Genomic DNA, 14,805 nt, shown 5'->3' with positions numbered 1-14,805 from the left:
GGGGGGGGGGGGGGGGATGACAATAGTTATTGACTTACTTTATATAAACTTATGAAATACTTGAATCAAATAACAATTATTTGAACGCAGTATATATTTTGCTGTGAGTTTGTTCTTGTATTTCAGATATCACGTAAACTAAGAAAACATCTTAGAAACAAAATATCTAAGTAATAAAAATTATTATTATTTACTGGATGGCTACTAATGACATATTTACATATGCACCTGTACATATTTTTATATACAAATTGTATGTTCTATGTATACATGTTTCTATATCGAGAAATTTTTTTTAATGAGAAAATATACACGGAGAGGATGTTATACGAAAAATTACTAGGATTTTGTAACCGAGGAATAGATCGACATAATAATGACTGTAATAATTGATTATTCTTTCATATGTGCTACTTTTTATATTTTAGAAACTGAAATGTGCCATTAAAAATTTACTATATTCCTAGCAAAATTTACTACATTCCTTAGCAAGATAGATCTTATTGATAGTTTATTTTTGCACTACTAGAAAAATTAAAAAATTGAAAAAAATTTATATAAAAATTTATATGAAAAAAAGGTGTAATATTAAAGATATAATATTCTCTTTCTGTATATATGTTCCTAAAGCTTTTGTTTTTTATGAAAGAATTTGTTTATTATATTTTAACAAAAAATAGATTTTTTAATATAGAATTAATATAAAAAAGATAGATCTTTTAATATATTTAAGTAAATATGTTATTAATACCTACCGAAAGAGTCAATATTTTTGTTCTTTTGTAAGAGTCGGAGAGAAAAGTATATCGGAAGCCGGAGCTTTTGCTGGGCCGGGACTCGAACCTGAGTCTTTCGACTGCTCTAAACCACTGAGCTACCCAGGCTCCCGCTCCAACACACTCTTTCTCGTCTTCTTATATTGATGTTATTGTCAAGATGCCGCGTGTTACCTCAGTTAGACTTACATCCTACATCCTTATCAATTATCAATTATCCTTTAGATAGTTTTTCTCACAATACTTTATCTTTCTCAATGAAAGATCTATTGGAACGAGGAAACGCGCGTGAAAATTTGTTTAGCGCGTAATAAGTGCGTGGAATTGGCGCTACAGAATTCATTTGGGTTGTACACTCGGTTATTATATGGTTTACATATATTTTCCCGAGTAAAGTTGCAACGTTTCTGGTTGTTACAATTAAGAGATACTGTTGTGGTATTATGTCAGGGGTCAAAATGACGATATACGAGATATAAGTATGGATTTTTTATTGTACTTTTACCTGATAAATAAAAATATAATAAAGATATTTACGTTTTTCCTGCATCTTCCGTTGCATTTATGACGTTGGATGTCTCGTGGATTGTCATTTCGACTTCTGTCATAATCGATTATTGCGCAAACACGTCAACAATGTCCCTCAATTATTACAAACAGGAGCGCTGCAACTAATGGAAGAAATGTTTATAAACTATATAATAACTGAGTGTACTTAAGCAACGCATAGTTAATTTACGAAATGTTTTAATATGATCGAATCTTTTTTCAGTGATACGAGTAGGGTTTCATCGTGGACGCCAACGCGGTATGCAGTTACGCATTTACGTCTTAGCCTGTCTCCTATTAAAGGGGGTGAGTGTATATTTTTATCTCTCTCTTTCTTTCTCTTAAAAATTTTTTTGAAAAATTTTTCCCGTCGATTTCTTCTCATTATTCTCGTTAAGGCAAAAGTAGCAATGCCCGGGCACATTCTTAATCCTGGACATTCTTATTCTTTTGGTCTTTAAATACGAATATTTAAATTTCTAACATAGAATATATGTATGCACTCAATATTTGTATATATATTTAATGTTGAAAGTTTAAATATTTATATTTTAAGACTAAAATAATAAGATTGCCCAGGATTAAATATATGTCCAAATATTGGTACATTTATTTTATTATTTTACAAGATGTAAAAACTACTATATATATATATCGACTGCGCATTGATGCCAATTTATTGTTTAAAAACTTAAGGAAGTGTTAAAGTTGAAAACTTTACTAAAAACAGCGATTTATTTGTTTTATTATAGGATCATAAAGTTTTGCATAATAAAAATACGCGTAAAAATAAATTGGAGCAATTCCCAGCAAGATATGAAACAAGATTTGAAAGACAAGAAATTAAATTTTGTATCAATATTCAAAATATGAATATTCATATAAAAATGTTAAAATTGGTGTTTCTGGTCCTCAGTTTGTGCAAATATTTGTTTGGTATAAAAGTTATACAGCTCATGCAAAATCGGCACAATAGTCTTAACACATCAAGTTGAACTTTTTTGAAATTTATAACATATTTTTTTCATGGATAGCTTTAAAATAATATTACCGACTACTTATACCGAAAAAAAAAATTATGTACGCTCCTCACAATTTATGATGTATCGTTACCTCATTTATCAGCTCTCCCCATTAACTATATTTAATTAATCATATACAATTGCTTTTATATGCAAATTAATAAGACGTCGCCATATCACAGTGATCCCATCACCGGTGATTCCATGGCAGTCAATGTGTTAAGGAGGTTATAAGGTTCACAGTGTCATATTTGCAGTGGCGCTTCAAAGAGACTACTCATAAATTTACTATCGCACAAAATTACGTTTCTATACATTTTTATTCCATTATATAAATAATCGATATTAATTTTAAATAAAGTTGAGATCTTTTATCTTGAATTTTGTATATCTGCACGTATCATCTCCAGTTTTTCCTTAGAGATTTGTTGAGTTTCTCATAGTACATCGAAGTATTTGTTGTTAAATACTTGTCTGTAAACTGTTTGGTTCCCATTCCTTAACGGTTTTGCGTTTATTGGAAGATATAAATAATTTTTACGTGATGGATGGGAAAAACTTTTAATATAGTTGAGATAAAGTTTAAATAAAGTTGAGATAGACATATGTATGTATAAATATATGTATGTACACACAATATTACAAATATGAAAAATATTAATTTTTATTTTTCGTATTAATGCTTTATATGCGATCAATTGATCTAATAGAGATCCAATAAAGAATGCATAATAGAGATGCACAGATAATAGAAAAAAGTATATAAATGTTTAAATATATATATATGTTTAAGTGTCTTGAAGATTATTGTAAATTATGAGCTTTCTACCGCTGTATTTTCCAAACAAAACGATCAATAATTTTGAATATGTCGATATATTATATATTTAATAACATAGTAGTTTCTCATTAACATTCTAATTTTACTTTAACAGAAATTAAAAATAGCACGAGTACCCTAAGGAACTCGTATAAAAAGTGTCAATTTTAGTTTTAAATATCTTAATTTTCGAATGATTCCTTTTTCTAAGTGCAGAGAGAGAAAGAGAGGAGAGAAGGAGAGGGAGGGGAGAGAGAGAGAGAGAGAGTAGTTAAACTAATCGACGATGTCGATTTATATATGAAGTGCAAGTTTTAATGAATTCTTAACAATTCTCCTTTTGCCTTACGATCTCCTTAAAGCTCCTGGCTCCTCGTCGTGGAATTCTCGGTTGTTGAGGTCAGAGGTGAGAAAATACACGATAAAAATTCTTGCAAAATATTTTGAAGTAAAAAGATATATACATGAAATGATACTTGTAATTGGTTAGACACATTTGTAAGATAGTCTAAATGCTTTCGTTTTGTACAATCAATAAGTTGCCGTAAAATTAATGTGAGACGCAACCTACTTTTTTAACTTACATTTCCTCATGATTTTGTCACGTTACAGTTAACGCGTAATTTTACAGTTATCTATGCGATTCAGATTATTTTACACATCTGCCCGATCAATTGCAAGTGTTATCTTACAGATACTTTTTACATCAACATATCTCGCGAGAATTCGTAGCGTGTATTTTCTCGCTCCTCTGACGTCAATTCCGAATCAAGACGGTGCGCCTTTCAAGGTGCGCGCTAAGGAGCCAACGGAGAACCGCGCCGTTCGTTCATCCGCCTGCCCGCCGGCCGATCGATCAATCGATCGATCGCGGTAACGGCGTCCGTGCGAAGCGCCGATCGCTCGTTCTCAGAGAACGAAAGAAAGACCAACGAGACTCTCGCGGTTGCAGTGTGTACACGCGTGTGCGCACGACGTAGGGTAGCCCGACGATCGGGCCGAGATCTCGTCCGAGACGGTGAACACGTGGGGGATCTCTCGGGCGCGGGGGATAGGTCGGCGCGTCTGCGTAGGTAATTACTACATTATAACCCAGATATCACGGTGGGCAACGCGGCCCGGCAATGCCGTTACCCAGTGCTCTGACCCAGAGCTAAGGGCGACTCCTGAGCCGCCCGGCCCCGGCGATGTCTCGAAATGGTGCGCGCTCGGCTCGGGCGCGCGACCGGCAATCCGGCTCGTCCGCCGTCTACTGTTACCGAGTAACGTTTCATCGCGCCATCGCCGTCGCCGCCGTCGTCGGGGCCGCTCTCCTCTTACAAGGTGGTGCGCAAAAATCCCGCGCGCGGAACGACCGGTTTCTTCGCGCGCGATTGTCGGTGTACCCTTTCCGTCCTGCATTCCTGTGGCCCGACACGATTTTCGATGCGTCCGCGTCGTCGTCGTCGTCGTCGTCCTCCTCTTCTTCGTCGTCGTCGTCTTCTTCTTTATTTCGCGCTCGATGTCTCGCACGACGATTATCGTTAGCCTTATAAGAGCCGCGCGAGATAGAGCGGGATGAATGAACCGTCGTTACCGCGTTACCGCGGGGAAACGGTGCATTCCTCCTTCGTCGACGATGTACTGTCTTCTTTCCCCCCCTCCCATCTCTCTCTCTTTCTTTCTTTTTTCTCGGTCTCTCCCTCTGAGTCTCTCTCTTTCTCGTATTTTTGACCTCAGCGCATTGTTAGTTACTTGTCTTATCAGATCCTTCTGTTACGCACTTGTCAGAATATTTGACACCCTTACATAAGCAATTAATCGTGTATCGGATATCCGCTCTCACGATTAGCATAAACCTGCATTTCTATATCATGTTTGTATATACAATTTACAATTACAATGAACAGTAATTTTATGAGCTCAGTTCTATATATACATCTTCTTATGTACTGAATTTATGCGCTTGAGGGGAATCTTCCCAGAACGCTAAATAAACAATGCTTCTCTTTCTCTCTTTCTTTCTCTCGCTTTTTCTGTTAAACGAAATTATGCGAGTTAACGGATTACGAATATATCCGCTACGTCGAAATAAGTACAATTGTTTGTAAGTGATACAGGATTCTCCATATTTCTTTTCCTTGTATTTGCATATCTTTCATAATAGTAGCTATATTAATTGTTAGGATCTCTTTATTCTTTGTGCTCTTTTTTAGTTTTGTAATATTTCTTTTATACTGAACTGTATACACTGAATTTTAAAACGGTTTAAGCACATTTTTCCGATGCTGTTTAAGACCAATGCCTATGGTTCAATAAGAGAACATAACTTTTGGAAATTAATCAAAAGCAAATTCTCCTATTGGATCACTGACAGGTTTCCAAAATACACGAGGAGGAAAATGTATTCAAACCGTTTTAAGACTCAATACACTAGTATTTTGTGTATGTAATAGAGCATGGCAGAAGTGGAAATACAAATTATTGCAAAATAGGAATTTTATGTGAATTAAAAATTTTGTTTATCCAATAAATTCGTTTTTAATATTTAAAAAATTCTTATTTTTTCCACAAAAACCGAGAAAATTAATCAATAATGTAGAGGAGACCAGTTTAGTTAACGTAAGAGGTTTGTTAGCTAAATATTTGGTTTGTATATTTATTGTGAGAGAAACAGTATAAACGAAATCATAGAACATTAATATTTTTTCTTGAGTTTCATTAAATTTAGAATAATGCTGCATATTGAAAAATAGAAAAAACTGGTTACGAACAGTCAAATATATTTTCGATATATCTTGAACAGTCAAATATATTTTCAAATATATCTTGAAATTTGGTATTGACATTCTTCCATCGTGAACCAGTAAACTTAAAAATGTGATGTGTTATATTAGAATAAAGTCTCTTACAAGAATATGATACACTATTTCGAGTAATAAGATAAATTTTTATTCATAAAATGATTGAAATTGAGTATATGGACGAGGTAAAAGTTGGCCACTATATAAAGAACAACAGAACTGCAGAGACCTCTTACGGAGACCTCGGATTAATCAGGATATTTATTTTATATGCGGCCTTTATTACCTTAAATTGCTAGCCAATTTGGCCCGGTATCAGAGCAAGAAAGCCACGTTGCCACATGATCGTATTTCAGTTATTGCAGAAGAAAATTACGATTTGCAGAATCACGTTGCACGCATAAAAACACAGAGGAAGGTTGTCTGTATTATGTTTGTATAGTCAATTATAACAATTAGAAGTTTCAGAAGTAGAAGTAGAAGTAATTTCGAAATTCTGAATAATGTGCCATCTAACTCCAATTTCCTATTCGCCATCGTAGTTCACCTCTTCTCAATATTCGATACGTTTTCCTGCAACGTTCATGACGAAATACACAGTAAAATAGAAAATACCGTAAAATATAGATACCCGCAACGATTCTGTAAATATAGATAGGGAAGGAAAACGACACGAACTCATGGGACAACCCTCATTAGAATCGATCAGTCGCTGCCCGCGTATGCGCCTACGACGACGAGTTATGACGATATCTCGACGTTGATTATCGTAATAAGAGACTCCAGACGCATCGTTCATGCGCGTTAATAACGTTTAATCCATCCACCAGGCATCGGTCGGCCGCGTCCGGTGCGAACGTGTTTGACGTAATGCGGCGCGACATAACGTGGCACGGTTCACCATTCACGGTGCCACGGGCCAGGTGCTGCGTCTTCATCGTGGATCGCCGAGATCCGCGCGGCGAGTGACTCAGTAGTAGGTCTCGGTCAAATTATGGGACGCGCGCACACTGCGAAAATCCATGCGGACGGGACAAGTGGACGACGACGACGGCCGGGCGGTAGGGGCGAGAAAGAGAGCCGAACGCGCACGTATCCGAAGCGCGGAGCTGGCCGATTGACCCGCGGCTAAAGACACGGGTGGTCCGTTATGCCCTAAGGTCATGCGTGACGCAATCAGCCACTATACAGTTCTATACACACCGGCTCGGTGTGCTCCTATTTCGTCGATGGAGCCCCCGTTTCCCCCCTATCCCTACCCGCCCCGGCACCTCCGGCGATCAGCGCGATCGTCCCGATCGAAGATCGACCGCCAGACCCGCGAATATTCTGGACGAGTTTGTCGCTGCCGGCGATTCGACGTCGTCATCGTCCTCTTCTCCCGTCGTCTCCTTTGTGCGCCCCCCGTGCTCGCTGTCGCGCCACCGGAAATAACTCTTTCGACGGCTGCTCCATTTGTCCGGCGATAATCGAACGGAGGAATCGAGCCCGCCGCGTTTCTCGACGCATCGCGATTCCGCCGTGCTTGACATACTTAGGTTTCCCCATTGAGCGCGTGAGAAACGGATACCGTTGTGCGTACTTCTTTTTTTTTTCGGCGCGCAAAAATTAGTATATAAGCCGACACACACACAACACATCGGCGTCGCGGTGATGCGCGCACTGTGAACACGTGAAGATGCTACAGGCAAATGATTTGATGAAATTAATGATTAAAACGTAATGATTTTGTTTATGCTGACAGAAGATTAGCAGTTATCAACTGCCAAATTTTGATTTTTACATCAGATTCGTAATTAGTGATGCTGAAAACCTCAATACATTATACTGTGCAGCGGAAAGATGAAAAGTTTTTCAATTGGAGTGGCTTATAAAACTTGATAATTTTTTACAAATTCTTATTAATATTGCAACATTTAGAAGAATTTTTTAAAAAATCGGACTCGACAGTTTTTTTCTACATTGATTAACGTTTATTTAAAAAAACAGTTCATCCCGATTGCTATAAAACTGTGGTCTCTAGCGACTTTTGAACAATAAATTTTTATTTGTTCCTACTGTGCAGCGTGTTAGAAATACGTGATTAGCTTCGGGAGAATATATATAATAAATTGCCACACATAATCGGCTGATTAAAGATAGCAACAATTTTCTTCGATGAGTTTGCGTTCAGCAACGCATTCCAATAAGATAATTTGTTCTTTTAATAATTCTTAAGAAATACGTTTTCCTGTTGGGTATAAAATGTGTTGCAAAACTTATCGCAGAAAAGTGTTGCTACAGTTAATTAGCAACTGTACCATCTGTTTATATATTTTAACTTCTTCACTACAATGATTTCACCTGCCACTATAATGATTTTCCTTTAAATGGAACCTTTTGAACGAAATACCATTATAAAATAAGATTCTCCCCTACAACTTGTTTGGGAACTAATGGATAGTTTGTAGTTGATAAGCACTTATTCATTTCTATTCTTTGATATCGTAACGACTTTCTTTGTTAACTATTACTTTATACTGAACACATAGAATGAATTACATGATGTGAAGAAATAAACATCAATTGAGCTGCTGCTATCCGTTACGCGCTAATCCATTAAGTTTCAATAAACCTTTTACTTTACTAGATCAAAACTCATTATAAGCTCCAGGTTATAATAAGTTCTACCTTTTAATTATGAGTCTTTTTAATTATGACTATTGAATATTTGGTTAATCTTTATTTGGTTAATTATCAGTTAATAATTTGTTTAATGATTATTTGGCTAAACCAAATTAACAGCTTGATTCGTATTATTTTATATCATATAATATAATATTATAGTTGCAATTAAGAAGACTAATAAATTTTGATCTAACAAATATTAAGCTCTATTAAAGCTTGTAAGGAAAGCGACAAAATTGAGCAAAATTGAGCAAAAAATAAAAGTACAAAGTACTATAAGGTATATTCATATAAAATATTTTCTTATATATCTTATAATTTCGACTATATATTCATTGAAAATTAAATATTTATCTTGGCAGGGATTGCTTCAGCTCCTAAATGTGCAGATATGCACATAATGAAATAAACGAATCTCTTATTTTTCGCTGTTCTATAACCAAATTAAACATTTAACTTTAGAAATAAATCTAAAATTGGAAAACAATATTAATAAGAGCCAGATGCTGGTTTTGGTGCTTGAAATAAATAATGGAAGTAGACCGGAAATTTAATATTATTATGACTCTTTAAAGTTCAGTGCATATAATTACATTTCCATTTTGGATCTTCTCCAAATTTTTCATATTGGTCAAATAATGATTTCGTTGGTATAATACTATCGATCAATCGTAGATAGAGCTATATTTTTGTTCCAATCTATGGAACAGTGATTTTCTTGCTGAAGAAAACAATATGGTAATCATGAGCAGAGCAAAATCGTTAACGTTTGAAATTGTATAAAAATTTTCACGAAAAAAGTAAGCAAATTTTTTTCTCAATTCTTCCGATACCACCTTAAAGTATGTGCAAGGTTGACGTTTTTATGTTTATTATCATAGTTATAAAATTTATTAAATTCTGTAATTGGAATACATATGTGCAAACATAAATTATGTACTTTCAGAAAATCGTTCTGCTCAATGGTTAATTTTATTCGAGCCATGAAACTCTTCATCAAGAGCGTCTTTCAAGACCATTTTATAAAGAAAACACTTTATTCGAGCGGAATTGATATCTGGATCTTAAAGAAAATTCTTTATAAATTTCGTTTCTGTTTTATAATATATCTAAAACCCATAAAAATCGATGAGATACACTTTTCATGGTTCTATTGTCCATATAACAGTAACAGAGTTCTATGTTCAACTCAACCGTAGTAAAAAGATTAATTGATCGCTGTTTACCTTCTCTTCTTGCATTTATCACTTACAATACTCTTCTCATTCTCTCAAAAACGCGAAACTAATCGATTCGTCGTAACGAAGCGCGCAAGCGGCGACGAAAAAACACTAACAAATATTTACAACTCGATGATTCGTGACGGAGTCTTTAACAGTGAGAAGAAACGGCTCGTTGTCTCATAAAACGTCGAACTATTTCTTCTCGCTGTTAAAGACTCCATCACGGAGTCATTGAGTTGCAACTGTTTTCCAACGATCATTCATGTCCTTACAGCTGGCTCATGCCGAAGAGGTAGAGGTCGTGGAAGCGATTCCGGGGGAGGACACTCGGAACGAGAATTCGGCGCTGAATCGCCAGGACAACGAGCTAAACAATTCCGACCAGTTGGACGGTCTGGGTGACAAGGGTGATGCGGCTGGGAATCACTATAAGCCGGGCCTCCGAGGCCACCCTCTGTTACCGCCGGGTCGGGGCGCGTTGAGCTTGCCGCGTCCGCACCATAACGTCGCCTATCACGGGCCGCCGCCTCCGTTACCGCCTTCTAAGATGCCACCGGAAGCCATGGATAAGATCTACGCGACCGGTGGCGGCGTCAGCACCGCGGACGGCATCGAGCCGTGGCCGGCGCCGACGCCCGACATGCCTAAGATCGTGTCGCTGGACGTGAAGTGCGAGAAGAGCCTGATGAAGGTCTACTTGGGCTTCGACAAACCGTTCTACGGCATCGTCTTCAGCAAGGGCCACTACAGCAATGTCAACTGCGTCCACCTGCCGGCCGGGCTGGGCCGCAAGTCCGTTAACTTCGAGATCAGCATACACGCGTGCGGCACCGCCGGCAACACGCAGAACGAGCTGTACGGATACGGCGCAGAGTCCGGCTCGGGGACGTACTTCGAGAATATCATCGTGGTGCAGTACGACCCGCAGGTGCAGGAGGTCTGGGATCAGGCGCGTAAGCTGCGCTGCACCTGGCATGACTTATACGAGAAGTCAGTCACCTTCCGGCCGTTCCCCGTGGACATGTTGGACGTGGTGCGCGCGGACTTTGCTGGCGATAACGTCGGCTGCTGGATGCAGATCCAGGTCGGCAAGGGCCCATGGGCGTCTGAGGTCTCAGGCCTGGTCAAGATCGGTCAGACGATGACGATGGTGCTCGCGATCAAGGATGACGATTCCAAGTTCGACATGCTTGTGAGGAACTGCATGGCGCACGACGGCAAGCGGGCGCCGATACAGCTGGTGGACCACCGCGGCTGCATCACCCGGCCGAAACTGATGTCGAAGTTCACGAAGATCAAGAACTTCGGCGCCTCGGCGTCGGTGCTGTCGTACGCGCACTTCCAGGCCTTCAAGTTCCCGGACTCGATGGAGGTGCATTTCCAGTGCACCATCCAGATCTGCCGCTACCAGTGCCCGGAGCAGTGCTCCAAGTCGTCGCCGTTCCTGGACACTCAGGGTCTCCTGGAGAGCCACCATCATCATTCGCCGACGAACGGGCATCCCGAGCTCGGCTTCGACCTGCCACCGCCGATCCCGCTGCCGTTGGAGGCTTATCTGCAGGCGGCAGCCGGGCGGCCGCGCGACGAGAGGAGGAGGAAGTCCCGCGAGATCGTGCACAACCCGCAGAAGGCCGTCGGCGTGAACCGGATTATCCGAGTGGTCTCCACGGGCGATTTCACCTTCTCCATCGACGACAACGCCAGCAACGGTGAGCTCAACGGGCCGACCATGGTGTTCCCGCAACGTCAGGAGAACACTGCCAGCTCAACTATGATCTGCATGACCACTCCGGGATTCGCGATCACCCTCATCGTGCTACTCGCCGTTCTGCTTTCGTCCTGCGTCATGTCGGCCTATCTCTTCATGCGTCTCAGGCCCTTCTCCGCGCGGATCAAGAAGCCCGCCTCCGCGAGCTTCTGCAACGCCGAGCAGAGCGCAAACGCGACGAACAAGTCCTCGAGGACGTGCTTCTACTCATAGAGATGTCTAACTCGACCGCGAGTCAACCCTGAGGTACCGGTGCTCCCGATATCCGTGCCGGTGAGAGGACCCGCCAAATTTGCACGGCCCTCTTCTTCGAAACCGGTTTACGCGCTTCTCCGCGTTACATCGCGTCTAGACGTCGTTGGAGGTCGGCGAGTCCGCGGAGGACGAACGCGATCGGCGCGAGCCAGTGGGTTATCAGACCTGATCGTCGCGAAGTTGAGAAATTAGTTGTAAGCGCGTGCATTAAGCTGCAATAAAGCCTTACAGCGATTATCAGGCTGACATTCCAAGAGTCTTTTCAAATCTGTCTATTAACACATCACTAATCTGACGTATATCGGAGTTGCAAGAGTATCAATTTAATTTTTCTCAATTTAATGATTAATTTAAACAAATATGTTTCATTTCAACTAATCGACGATTCATTGAAATAAAATCAATCAAAAAATGTTTTATTGACGATTGATTTCGAGATGAATTTAATTAAAAACCGTATAATTAACGATTGATCTGCGTGAAGAGAATAAAAAATCGCGTTCAATTAACAATTGAATTTAGAAAATTTAATTAATTTAATATAGATCATAATTGACGGTCGATATAAGAAAATTTAACTCATTCAATCCAAGGCTACTCAAAGTTACAATTGGTTTTGTGGATAATATTCATACCCGGAGCGGGGAGAGGATAGTATCGTGGAAGTTGCCGATAATTGAGAAGCACTTAGTAGGACCCCCGTCGAGAGAAGCTCTGGTTACATCAATCGTCATCGAACGGTCTTCGGTTGAATCAGTTGAGTTTGCTCAAATCAATCGTCAATCAAATTATCTTTAATTAAATTTATTAAGCTCAATCATCTCAGTTAAACAACTTTTTATTAAATTTGATAAATTTAATCGAATGATCTTTAATTTAATTAATTATTAATTAATTATTAATTGAATGATTTTTAAATATAATTATTAATTGAATGACCTTTATTATCTTCGTTTATTTTTTAATTAGATTCGTTTAAATCAATCGGATGGTTTTCGAATAAATTTGTTAAAATCAATTGTCAATTAAACAGCTTTCAATCGAAGTGCCTCATATTAATCGTTAATTAAATTTAAATTAAACGGCAATTAATTAAAAAGTAATTATTTGAAACTCTGGCGCATATATTGACAACCAACTAAAAATAAAATTTTTTAGAATTTTCTACCTATTCTTAAATTTGACTCAAAGAAGTTTTTAAAAAAAGAATAATGTATTAATAATATTAATAGCTCTATTGATAGTTGTCACTTGAAATTTGTCTTATACAAGACATTTAGATTTTTATTCAGAATTAAATCCAAGTTTTTTAGTCGAATCACGATGCGACATTTATATCTGCAATCGTGATTCAAATGAAAAACTTTCATCTAGCTCTAAATATTTTATTTTAATATAAACTATAGAGTCTTTATTTAAAGTTTGTCTTATGAAATTCTCAGATATGGATCAAAAGGGAATTTAGGAATATATTTAAGTGTTTCAATTACATTGCATGATATTTGTGATAATTAATGGAAGAAAAGTTACAATATTTTTATCTCATTGAATTTTAAAGCGCGTCCTATATCTAATAAGAGAAGTTTTTCAATAATCTCAAAAAATAAATTTTTTTTTGTATTGAATGCAAAAACTTCTCTTAATAAATTCAATTTTGCTTCTCGCACTGAATACATTCTAAAATTTGTCGAGATGAAAATGTCGCATTTGTAATCGCGATTCAACTGAAAGATCCATATTCGACGCTAAACTCAAATTTGAATATTTCATTTGAGATAAATTTCAAGTAACGACTATTAATACGAGCCATAATCGTTTCCTATCGTGTCTGGATATAACATGATATATGATATAATATCTGTTAAGCTGTCAAAATGACTGATCAGCCGAATAATCAATATTCGTAATCAATATGCGGCACGATGCGAACGAATAGAACGAACAGAAAAACTTTTAGAATGATAAATGTTAAAACTTCATCGCAGCTTAGTGCACATGTTTCGTTTGCGTTTTGTATTTTTTCTCGTTTAATATCTTTGGCCATTAACCCAAACAGTATTTTTCTGTACGTATACCTTCGGATATTCGGAATATGTTGTAATGGAGCGGAGTACTTTCTAAGAGAGGACTAAATCGGGGTGTTAGCGGAACTTGTGTTCGAAAATTTCGTCAATCTTTTTTTAGATCAATTATTTTTTGTAGAGGCTATATCCGACGGAGTATTACCATCTGATATTGTCTTGCAGTCGATAATACACATCCACTTATCTCTCACTGTAACGTTCGTTCCATAACACGACCTCCGTGGAGTTGTGCTTCGTCGTAAACAAACTTTAGCTCAGGCCTTCGCAGGCGAACACAGGCGATACGCCGAAAATTTAGTCAAAGATAATCAAACCTGTTTCAGCGTTTATTACCTACGTATTCGTACTTAGTCTCCTGTTGGTTTTTGGTACTTGGGACTCTCTCCTTTTTAACAATGCTTACCCGACGCGCGTAATGCGGGTAAAGACAAGGCTGAAATTTCACGAAAATAGCCTATAATATAGCACTTAGGCAACGTTAATAATACGTTACTGTTAATATAATATTAACTATTATTTATTTATTACGTATTTAAATCCCTCAAAACACCTTACAGGCTGAATCTCGTAGGCTGAATCTCCTATATATGATGAGGTGAACGGATGAAATAAATTGATGAAATATGAAGACCATTATATATATATATATATATGTGTGTGTGTGCGTGTGTGTATCATTGTTTCTCAATCGATAAATTCATTTAATTAACGAGCACGTTAACGAACAGTGCGTAGCGTCGAGCATGAGAAATATTTAATTGCGTAAAAATATCTAGGTAAATAAGCATAGAAAGTTACACCTCACCGATGTTTTTGAAATATATATATATATATATATATATATATATATATATATAT

The 14,805-nt window shown here is 37.9% G+C and overlaps 1 protein-coding gene across 2 annotated transcripts in view; it reads left to right on the top strand.

Annotated features, from left to right (window-relative positions):
• Positions 1-14,799, top strand: part of LOC116844013 — a 34,000-nt gene extending 19,201 nt beyond the window's left edge. For both annotated transcript variants that reach the window (XM_032815069.1, XM_032815068.1), the window contains 2 exons: positions 1,549-1,631; positions 10,115-14,799. In XM_032815069.1, the coding sequence (XP_032670960.1) occupies positions 1,587-1,631; positions 10,115-11,821 (1,752 nt within the window). In that variant the 5' untranslated portion in view covers positions 1,549-1,586 and the 3' untranslated portion in view covers positions 11,822-14,799. The remainder of the gene's footprint in view (positions 1-1,548; positions 1,632-10,114) is intronic.
• Positions 14,800-14,805: the final 6 nt, after the last annotated feature.

Source organism: Odontomachus brunneus, unplaced genomic scaffold, assembly GCF_010583005.1.
Source record: "Odontomachus brunneus isolate Ranch 3 - 2012 unplaced genomic scaffold, Obru_v1 Obru_scaffold_038, whole genome shotgun sequence".
NCBI classification, from domain to species: Eukaryota; Metazoa; Arthropoda; class Insecta; order Hymenoptera; family Formicidae; genus Odontomachus; species Odontomachus brunneus.
The sequence above is the reverse complement of the archived record's forward strand: the minus strand, read 5'-3'. Positions and strand labels throughout refer to the sequence as shown.